Raw genomic sequence first — 11,540 nt, forward strand, 5'->3', positions numbered from 1 at the left:
TGGTAGAGGAGCCACGGTAAGACAACAAAGTTATAAAGAGTTGGAAGCCTTTTCAGCCTTCAGAGAAAAGGAGCATAACACTTCAATTCGCCATTATCCCAGCCATAATTCGACACATGCCATAACCTAAAAATTCAAACAAACCCCGAACCCCAACCAAATAAAGACTGGGGAGCTCAGATGCAAGCCATGGAGAAAGAACTAAAAACAAAGGCAGTGGCATTCAAGGATGAGCTTAAGTTCCTAGAAACCTCGCTAATTGATAGAGCCATACCTCCCAAAGGGTTCAAAATGCCAACCTTAGAAATATATGACAGTACTTCTAACCTTTTCAATCATTTGAAACTTTAAAGGACTAACATGAGGATGCAGGGTGCAAATGAAGCTTTAATGTACAAACGCCTGGCTACCACTCATAAGGACATAGCTTGGTTCTAGTATAGCAGCCTGGAATCAAGGTTAATTACAATGTTCAAAGAGCTCAACCATTTTTTCTTGTCTAGATTTGTGAGTAGTCAAAGAGCGAAGAACTCTAAGTTTGATTTAATCCACCAAGGTCGCAATGAATCTTTAAAGAGCTATGTCATTCGTTTTAACGTGAAAGCTCTACAAGTTAAAGACCTAGAGCAAACAACCACTATAACTACCTTGACAAGTGGACTTAATGACAAAGAGTACCACTTTAAGTTAACCTTGTCGTTAAAACCACCTAAAACTTTAGCCAATATCTTGCTAATAGCTAAGAAATATATAAATGCTAAAGCTACAATGAAAAAGAACCTAGGTGAGAGAGGTTCATCCCCCATCCTCGATCGTAGAAAGGACAAGGATTTCTATGATCCTCCCCCAAGAGAGACAACATAGGGATAAAAGCCCTAGTGAATAAAGAAACTACACTGCACTTAATATCTCTTGAGAGAGGATTTTAATGTAAATTAAAAGAAATCTCACCTCAAATGGTCAAAGCCATTGAGACAGAATATAAGGAGGGATCCAACCAAAAGATGTACCTTTCATAGAGAGATAGGCCGTAACACCAAAAAATACGTCGACCTGAAAAATAAGAACAAAGCTCTAATAATGAGAAGGTAGTCGAAGAGGTTTGTAGAGTAGCAAAGATAAAGCCAATCTAGAATAGACTATAGATAAGATTGAAAAAAACCCACCAGGGGCAAAAAAAGAAGGCTAAAAAATGAAAAAAAGGGAAGTTCAAGGAGACGAGTTGATTCAAGAAAAGGTTCAAATTGATAACAATAGGCCAATCGTCAGGATGATTAATGTGATCATTAGAGGTAGCTCTACCTCAACCAAAAAAAAGTTTAATTCAAGCATGCTCATAGTGGGGTTAGAAAGGTCAGGAAAAACCAGTCCACGACACGATAATGTTATGTCACAATAATAACAAAGAGGATTAGGAAACAGGCTAGTAGTTTGACTGAGAATAAAAGCACTGATGAAAGACAAATAGCGAAAGTCGACAAGAAGTAAGAAGCCATAAGCAAGAACACATAACGTAAGACTGATCTGACAAAAGTGCGTTCTTAAGTTGCTATGAGCTCTTAGGCTCTAACAAAAAGAAAATTTTTGTGCTATTTTTAAAATTTTTTTAAGGTAACCCCAAAAATGATTGAGCTCTTAAGCCGACGTAAACAACTACATGTCATTTAGACCAAGTTGATATGTCGATTAAAATACAGTATGAAATAAAAAATACATATAAATTTCACTACTTATATATTTAGCAAGTCATCAACAACATACTGATCATCATATCATTTTCGTAAGAAATGGTCTCGACCTAATTGAACAAAAAGAGATAATTGATTAAATACTAGACTCACATAAAATTCAACCTGAGCCAACCAAGGATCTCATAACAATTATGTTATAGGTTAGCATCCTTGAAAAACATATATAGATAGAAACCAAACTTCAACATAATAATTAGTTAATTCAATTTCTAAGAGATAATGCCAACCTGTTCACCTAGGCACCATTTGATATGCCTGGAATTTATGCCAAAGTAATAGTCCATAGGTTGCATACTAATCTTTATGTAAAACTAGTTCGATAAAAAAAAAACCTTGACCCCAGAAAGATAAAGGGCCATTGAGGAAGAGGTTGACAGGTTACTACAAATAGGCTTCATTAAGGAAGTCTACTACCATGAATGGGTAGCTAATGTAGTCATGGTCAAAAGCACAGTGAGAAATGGAAGATGTGATTTAACTTTACCAATATGAACAAAGCATGTCCAAAAGATAGCTTTTCTCTCCTTAGCATAAATCAATTGGTGGACAATAATACTTAACATGACCTCCTTAGTTTTGTGAATGTCTATTCTAGTTACAACCAAATTAAGATGCTAAAAGATGATGAGGAAAAGATGACCTTTTATTACCAAGAAAGGCCTTTAATGTTACAAGGTAATGCCTTTCAAATTAAAAAATATAGAAATACCTACCAAAGGTTAATAAACAGGATGTTTAAAAATCATATTGATCGTAACATGAAAGTGTATGTGGACGACATGATAGTTAAAAACAAAAGCTTGATAAACTATCTAAAAGACCTCAGAGAGACCTTCAACACCTTAAAAAGGTATAATATGATACCTAACTTGAGCAAATATGCTTTTAAGGTCACATTGAAAAAGTTTATCGATTACATGATTAATAAGAAAGATAGAGATGAACCCAAAAAAGGTTTAGGCAATCCTAAACATGAAGGCACTGACTTTCATAAAAAAAGCATAGAGATTAACTGAAAGAATAGCAACCCTAAGCCAATTCATGTCCAGGTTGATAGAATGATGCCTGTCTTTCTTCAAAACTTTTGAAAACATTTTTGACTTTAGGTGGATCCTTCAATATCAAAAAGTTTTTGAAGAGTTTAAAGAGTTTTTATCCTCTTCACCTATTTTGTCTAAGCCAAGATCCGATGAGATCTTATACTTATACATTGCCACCACGAACAAGGCTGTTAGCTTGGTCTTAATCCAAGAAAAAGAAGAAAAATAAAGACCAGTCAATTTTATAAGCAAAGTATTGATAAGGCCAAAAATTAACTACAACGGCATAGAATACTAGCTTATACAGTTGTCACCTTGGTCAGGAAACTTAAGAAGTCTTGCAAAAGCCAAAAATGTTAAGAAGGCTAATTAAATAGGTAGTAAAGCTCAGCGAGTTCAACCTGCATATACTACTCAGGTCAGTCTTGAAATTTTAAGTGCTAGTAGACTTTATTGTAGAGCTCAACTCGACCTAACTTGAAAAATAACCTGAGAAAAAAGATAAAACCCTAAATAAGAAAAAATGAAAGCTTTATATTAATGGATTGGTCACAAACCATAGTGGATGAGCTAACTTTATTCTAATTAGCTTGAAAGAACTGCAGTATCCATACGCCTTGAGATTTAAGTTCAGGACATCTAATAATGATAAAAAGTATGAGGCATTCATAGCTAGTTTAAGATTGGCAACCGAGCTGAATATTCAATATATAACTATGTATAATGACTCTTAGTTAGTGGTTGATCGAATTAATAGGGAGTTCAAAGCTTAGAAAGAAGGAATACAAAAATATCTTGATAAAGTATTGGCCCTGGTGGTTGATTTTACTAAGGCTGAGGTAAAAAAAAAATTAAGATAAACGAACTTGCTGATAGATTCTTTATCTAAACTGGCTTCAGGAATAATAACGAAAAGTCTAGACTAAGTCTTGGTAGAGAAATTAGCACACAAAAGTTTTGAGAAAAAGCTCGTAAGATAGATCATGAAAAAAAACCTCGATTACACCTATCAAAATGTATCTAACCATGGGAACACTACTCGAAGATAGGACCTAAGTTAAAACATTGATGAAAAAGCTCTTTGGTACACAATAATCAAAGAAAGCTATACAGAAGATCCTTTAGTTTACCTTTTTAAAGATGTGTTGATGAGAAAGAAGAATACTATATCCTGAGAGAAATCTATATAAAAATATGTAAAAACCACCTTGTACCTTGACCATTAGCCTACAAAATACTTAGGTAAAGGTATTATTGGCCTACCATCAAAAAGGATGCAACCAAACTAGTAAAAAAAAGTGATAAGTGTTAAAGGTTTATTTACGTGCAATATTTCCCCTCAATCGAGCTCACCCCTATCATTAGCCTGTGGCCTTCATGTAGTGAAGAATGGATATCCTCGGATTGTTCACCCTGACCACAAGTAAAAAAAGATTTATCTTAGTAGTAGTAGACCACTTCATGAAATGGCTTGAAGTCAAGGCCTTAGCCACTACCATAAAGGCCCAAATGGAGAAATTTGTATGGAAGAATATAATATGTAGATTCAATTCACCTCGATCTATAATAACAGATAATGGCAAGCAATTTAAGAACTCGAAGCTCAAAAAGTGGTGTTCAAACTTTCACATTGACCTAAGATTCACGTCAATCGCCCACTCTTAGTCCAATAGACAGGTTGAAACAATGAACAAGACAATATTAAAAACTCTAAAAAAAAAGATTAGATGTAGCCAAGAGGAAGTGGGTCGACGAGCTACCAAAAGTGCTATGGGCCTTGAGGACAACCATAAAAATACCAACAGGTGAAACCCTATTCATTTGGCATTTAGAATAGAAGTTATGGTATTTATCGATATCGACCTTCTGAGCTTAAGGATCAAATTAAGTTCAAAAAACAAAAATAAAAAAGCACTTAGGGCTAACCTTAACCTCATCAAAGAATAGAGAGACATAGCCCTAAAAAGGTTTGACATAAACACATTGAAAAAGGTGACTTGGTGCTTAAAAAAGTTAAAGCTTCAGGAATAGACTACCGAGATGGCAAATTAGCTCCAACTTATGAGAGACCATATGTAGTTAAAGAGCTTATCCATGATGTGACTTACAAACTATAAGATATCAAAGGCAATGTCATCCGAAAGATGTGAAATATGAATAATTTAAAGGTTTATTATCAATAGCTTGGAATAAACTAATCTCAAAGTTGTAATTTATACTTGAATATAAGAATCAAATTATGCTCATTGAGGTTATGCTCCAACTAATCTAAAAAAATTTGTCCTAAAACTTAGATGGATTCTCAAGTTAATTTAATTCAAAGTCATCATTGGCGGACATTTTTGCAAAATTGAGCTAAAAATTAGATAAAAGTTAGGTTAAAATAAAATCCTATGAGGTTACCTTAAACATATCCTAGTACTTCATCCCATTTATTACTTTAGGGCAGGTCAACCTATGGCATCAATAACGAGCCCCCCTACGGTTGTACTCCATTATCTTATCTCGATCTAATAAATCCAAGACAAAAAAAGCCATTGGTGCATCCATAAAAGCATTAGGCACATTTATTATTACCTATGCCTCGACCTTGGTCGTACTATCTTTATTTATTTTTATTTTTGAAAACAAAGGAAGGGCAACTTTTAATTTTTTATTTAGCTCAGATTGGGTCAAGCTATTACATAATACCACCTCTTATCATTAGGGTGCATTTTAATATAAAAAATTTTCTAAATAGAGGGAGAAAATGAAGAATATTTAGATGCTGATAAAGAATGATGAAAACAACTATGTACCATATAGAATTAGAAGTGGCCTGAGTGATAGTCAAATTGTAAAAATTAAAAATTGAAATAAATAAAGAATGAAATGGAAACCTCAGACCGACCACGAAGGAATCACAATATACATAGAGCCAATGTAGCTCTAGTTTATCAATGAACTAGTTTGAGGAGTTTGACATTGTTATATTGTACCCCTCTTTAGGAAAAAAAGTTATCACCAAAGCGCAGATGTAATAAACTAAACACATATTAAGATAGTTTTCAAGATTTGTCCTACCATTTAGTTCACTTACACATTCTTGAAGATCATATCGATGTCATAGAAAATATATATAAGGACCTCGGTCAATTCGTTTTGCTCCATAAGATTTCCCTTTTCATTGTCACTTTCCTCAGTCGAGGCATTATTTTCTTCTATTCTTTTCTGAAACCTTCCTCATCACTAGAATCTTCACTGCTAGAAGACTCTAACTCTTGAACAGGAGTAAGATTCCAAGGCTAAATTGTGGCTGAGAACAACTCAACTTCGAAGAAAGAAAAATGAAGTAGAGACCTTTTAAAAGAGGAAGTGATCTCAACAAGAATTGACCGACAGGAAATAAAAGTGACAACAAGAATATCATTAGGTGAAAGAGCAGAAGTAGACGCAAATTGATAAGACTAAACCTTAAAAAAGGGAATAACCGAAGATGAAAGAAGATTAATGATAGAAGATAGACCCAACTAAAAGATGAAAAAAAATGATGGATTTTTTAGGTCAACGTCTATTTGATCACACAATTCCTCTGTGCTTACGACCCATTCCTTATCGTTTGAGCATTTTTTTCATTTTGTCATTGCCCTTTCTTAGATATTGAGTTGAACCAAAAAGGCCATTTTCTCACAATTATGACTCTCGATGACTAGTGGAATCAGATCATCGTCATTTTACCTAAGCTGATCCCCCAGGTTCTATCCTGAAACTCCCGACCTCTCTAGAACTTATATTAAAAAGACATGGTTAAAAATACATACTAAAGAAGGTGGAAAAAAACTTTAAGGCCAAAAATCTTTTGAGATTAAAAAATTTAGATCAAACTAAGAGCAAAAAAAGTAAAAAGGTGAAAAATGAAAGCCCCAACAGCCTTTCACATAGCCACACTGCAGATCAGATGAATGATATAAACCATGCCATGTATTAAAACAAAGATGGAAAGATATCTTTTTGTCTTCTTTCTTTAAATTTTAATGGTCAGACTACCTTTTTCCTCATATAATACTATCAAATCGACTAAACTAGTTAAATCTCAAGTCAGATTGACCAGACCAGATAACCTTTTGGGATAGACCAAACACCGAGTTCATCAGAGTTTAAAGTAGAGACTTGAATCCAAACTCATGAAATAAAACACAAGTTTCACATCTACAAATGAACTCCACCACTAATCTCAGACCATTCCAAACAATTAATATCTTAACAACTTTCAAGCAAGCTATGCACTCAACCTAAGACATATGCATAAGATTAGACCCTAACAAGATCGGACCATGCCTCAAGGCTAGTTGTCCCCTAATATCGACCTCTTCTATGATGTTGGCTTCGAAAAATCAAATTTCATGTCATACTTTTTTGCCAACCTATCTTACACCAAGTGCATCAATTATACATCCAACAGTCTAATATTCAAATTGTCCGATGAGGGGAGAGAATGTTGGGGACATTTAGTTGTCAAAAAGGTATAGTGATTTTTTTTCCTGTTAGAACCTTTCAGCTAACAACCAAGGGTAATTCTGACATTTGTATTGATCTAACATGTCAAATCGATTTGACATATCCAGTGCCACATTAGCTTAATAAGGTCCTTATTATCCCCTAATGGTCTCTCATTGCTTATCTATAAATATAAAGGTCCAAACACCATTAAGGCAAGTTCATACTATTCTTATTTCTCATTTTTACTCTCCTTCCAACCTTATTCATTCTAACTTGTGTATTGAAGTGCAAATAAATGAAACATTCCTTACTTTTGTCTCTAACTGCCCTTCTTTTCTTCTTTCTAGGATCACTCTAAAATCAGAGCTTAGTACAAATAAAAGTGTACTATTTTATCTTAAGTGATTCATGTATTTTTAATTTATTTATTTAAGAAAACTAATTATCATATATCTATTTATTTTAAAAGATAGGTTCTTTTAAATGAGCTTCAATTTGCACAACTCACAAATTTTTCTTTAATTTTTAGCCTTCACTTCTTTTTTATCAAAAAGATGTATATGTAATTCTTTTTTTTAATATAAAAACTTTTGAATTAAAATCAAATTATCATTTAAGTTAACTATTTTATTATAATTAATTCAACCCTCAAGTATTAATTTTTATTCAAGTGGATCCTCTTATATTTATTTTTATTTAATTAAGTTTTAGATTGAATGAAAATTGGTCACGTGATGGTGATAGCCACTAATCAATTTTTGTTCAATTAAAGGTTCATTTGATAATAAAATGATAAAATTTTGGATGATAATTGAATTTTAATTCAAAAAATTTTTAATATTCAAGTTTTTTTTTATTTGAGAAAAAGAAAATTCCAGCTTTTTTTTTATATATATATTTGAGATTGACAAATTTTGAACCCTAATCATTGAAACTAAAAGTCTAATACTTTTTAAACATATCACATGAATGTAAGCAAAATTAGATCTTTGAACAAGAGATACTTGTACTTACCATTAAATCAAATGCTTAAACTTATCATATGATATTATATCATATATAATATTATATTATAACATACATAAAAACTTAATAAGATTTGTTTACGTGGACGCATAGTTGAATAACCCATAGTAATAACACATAGGATAGTTCTACATAACTTTATTCAATTTTTTAAAATTTTAAAGTTTCACAATTTACATTTATCCAAATCTTTCAAAGTATATAAATTTTATCCTAATTTAAATCTAAAAAAACATATCTTATACCTTACTCTTACCCCTATCTATGAAATACAAATTTTAAATAATTTTTTAAGGTTAAATCCCTAAATCTTAGGAATCATAAAAAATCCTACACTATCTAAATCAATATTCACATAAATTTAAATAAATAAAATTTGTGGTTGAATCACTATTGTTTACTATTTTTTTTTCTTTATTTTCCTATGATTTTTTTGGAAATATTATTTTTCTATAATTTAAAATAAAAGAGAAATATATTTTATCTCAATTTAAAATTACACACATATCTAAATTTAAAATTATACAAATCTCTTTTATCTTAATTAAAAATTACACTTGGATAAAATATATTTTTAAAAATTTAGAATTTTTTAAAATTAAATAATTATCAAATATATATTTATGATTTCTTCTCACAATTAATAGTTTTTTCTTTATAAAATATAGAATAATTAGATTTTCATTACAAAAGTTTGAAATGATAAAGTTTCAAAGTCAAACATGAAAAAGTCTTTCATGACATATCACATGTGTAAATTTTAGTTTTCATACTAAAATAATATATACTTTTAAAAATATATATAATTGTAAACAAGAGATTGATTTTCTCATTGAAATTTGTATGTAATTTTATTTTTATAATTCAAAACTTTTATAATGCTTATTTAAATTCTTTTATAATAATTTATATGTATATAGCTTTTATAATTATAAAGTATAAAATATAGATGATTAAGAATATTTTTCTTTATCTATATATAATATAAAAATTAGTATGAATTAAAATTTTAAATTATGAAAAATTCCTTGCATGGCACGGGTAAAAAAACTAGTTATTAAATATTTACAAATCAAATTTGGTTAAATTACCTTTGGTAAGAGTGGTAAATCTATGGTTCGATGCCCCTTATTTCTTTTAGATATTTTTCGTATGTCAAATATATAAATATATATCTTTTTTATTAAATAGATATAAGTAAAAGTATGTATAATCTAAGTTTTTGCAATTTGCACTCCATCTAGATTGAATAAGATAAAAATCTAATGCAAGTAATATTGCTTGTAGCACTTCATGTATAATTTTTTAAGTACTTTAGCGTATACAAGTTCCTAATTAATTGAATTGCATTTGAAGGTAGGACATATCAATGCTATAAAATGGACTTTGTGATTCTAGCCTCAAGTTTCACTATTTATTGATTGGTTCAACTTTACTTGATTATTCAGTGATTGATGTAATAGATTATAATTTTTAAAAAATATAATTAAAATCCTCCTTCGTCCAATTAAAAATAGTAACTAAATTTGGTAGAAAAAAAATTTGCTTACAGCGGTAGAGGATCCAATCAAAAAACCCAGGAGGACTACCACTTTTAAATGCATTCGTCATCGTGGCTAGAATATGGAGAGGAGATAAACCATTTGCATTGAAATAATTCACGAGCTCAGGGTATTTGCATATGATTTGAAATGCCAAATCTGTCAAAGAAAAAAAACAGATTTTCTTATAAGAACTAAGTTTCATCAAAAAAGACAACAAGACGATGGTAAAATATTGTAATTAAATCCAAAACGAGTATACACCTGATGGACTTATCAATTTTTTTAGGGTGTCTATTTATAATATATAAAAAAATTACCAGATGTATTTACCAATTGTTGATGAAAAGGATCTACGAAAAATTTTCAAAAGTATCAAAGAAAAATTATTTCAAATTTTTAATTTTTCAAATTTTGAGGTGTTTATAGATACTCTAATTCTAAAGATAGATCCGTTTCACCTAAGCAATTGGCTCAATTAGTTAGTGCACGACTCTAGCTTAAAGAACATGATTTTGTTTCTGACCTTTCTCAAATTAAAAAAATAATCCAAAAGAGATCAGTAATCAATGGAACTTACCAAAGTGTTCTCTAGCAATGGCCGCAAGAAGAATGGTATTACCATCTGCATCCCTTCTGCACATATCCGAGGGGTTTCCTTTGTAGCAAGAACAGAGGCAAAAGAAAGCATCTTTATGGCCATATTTAGCTGCCAAGTGAAATGGGGTTTCGTTCTTTTCGTTTCCTTCAGCAATGAGATTAGGATCTTTTGAAGCTATACAAAAGCACATGCCTGCTTTTCCCAGTGCTGCTGCTGTGTGAAGTGGTGTATTCCCTCTCTTATCCTTTGCTTTCAAAGCATTTGAATCATTTTCTACCAAGATATCCACCATTTTATTTACCAAATCTATCTTCCCACCGGAGACTGCTAAATGCAAAGCAGTGTCTTCAGCTGCAGTGATCTTGACCATGTGACTCTCAGGCTTCTCCTTATAGGCAGCCAACACTTCATCCCACTGGTCTTTCATGGCATACGCGAACAGTCTTTCGGTTAGCTCCATGAGTGCAGCAGCAGAAGCTTCTTCTTTCTCTTTGTTTCGGTATGCTGAAGGTTGCATCTCTGAAACTTCCTCTATCATCTCGTTCTTTTGCGTTTGCTCCATCACCGAAACTTCCTTTGGTCTTATTATTTTGATCAATGATGAGTTATGATTGTCGATGTGTTTCGTTTTTATTTACAAGTGTCTAATTTCTTTTTTTTTTTTAATCCAATATATTTCTTCCACTTACTATATTTATTTATTTTATTTTCAATATGGTTAATGTCACTAATGGTCTTTAAACTATAGTAAAATATTTAATATAATACATTACTTTTAAAAATTTTCACATTGATATCTAAATTATAAATTTTGTTAATTAATGTGATACTCAATTCTAATATAATTAATTTTAAATGATGACATATTATAAACAAATAAATTTTTAAATAATATATTAATTAACAGATTTTTAATTTAAATATCATATTAAAAATTTTTAAAATTTATTTAACACATTAAACATTTCACTTTAATTTAAATTCATTGATCACATTAACTCTTTTTAGTATCATCATCGTTAACTATAAATTCAAAATATGCTTTTTTTTTAATGAAAATTTTGATTCATCTAATTTTTAAAAAAGAAACATTCAATAAATT

At 30.9% G+C, this 11,540-nt stretch overlaps 1 protein-coding gene across 1 annotated transcript; it reads right to left on the reverse strand.

Moving 5' to 3' along the window:
• Window positions 1–387: 387 nt before the first annotated feature.
• Window positions 388–11,000, reverse strand: LOC149511074 (uncharacterized). Its single transcript, XM_089756388.1, has 4 exons — window positions 10,418–11,000; window positions 9,847–9,996; window positions 648–739; window positions 388–447 (listed from the first exon to the last, which is right to left on the reverse strand). The coding sequence occupies exons 1-4, from the start codon at window positions 10,998–11,000 to the stop codon at window positions 388–390; spliced, it is 885 nt and encodes a 294-aa protein (XP_089612514.1).
• Between the last annotated feature and the right edge of the window lie 540 nt (window positions 11,001–11,540).

This window comes from Durio zibethinus, chromosome 27 (assembly GCF_047325235.1).
Source record: "Durio zibethinus cultivar Kanyao isolate XHJ-2024 chromosome 27, ASM4732523v1, whole genome shotgun sequence".
NCBI lineage: Eukaryota > Viridiplantae > Streptophyta > Magnoliopsida > Malvales > Malvaceae > Durio > Durio zibethinus.

Excerpts from the sequence above, each read along its gene's own strand:
- LOC149511074 (XM_089756388.1), bottom strand. The coding sequence starts at position 11,000 with ATGGAGCAAACGCAAAAGAACGAGATGATAGAGGAAGTTTCAGAGATG. Across the intron at positions 740-9,846 it reads TGATTGGATCCTCTACCGCT|CTATTAGCAAGATATTGGCT; the intron begins GTAAGCAAATTT and ends TATATTTCTTAG. Across the intron at positions 448-647 it reads CATTAAGTCCACTTGTCAAG|GCTGCTATACTAGAACCAAG; the intron begins GTAGTTATAGTG and ends CCTTGATTCCAG.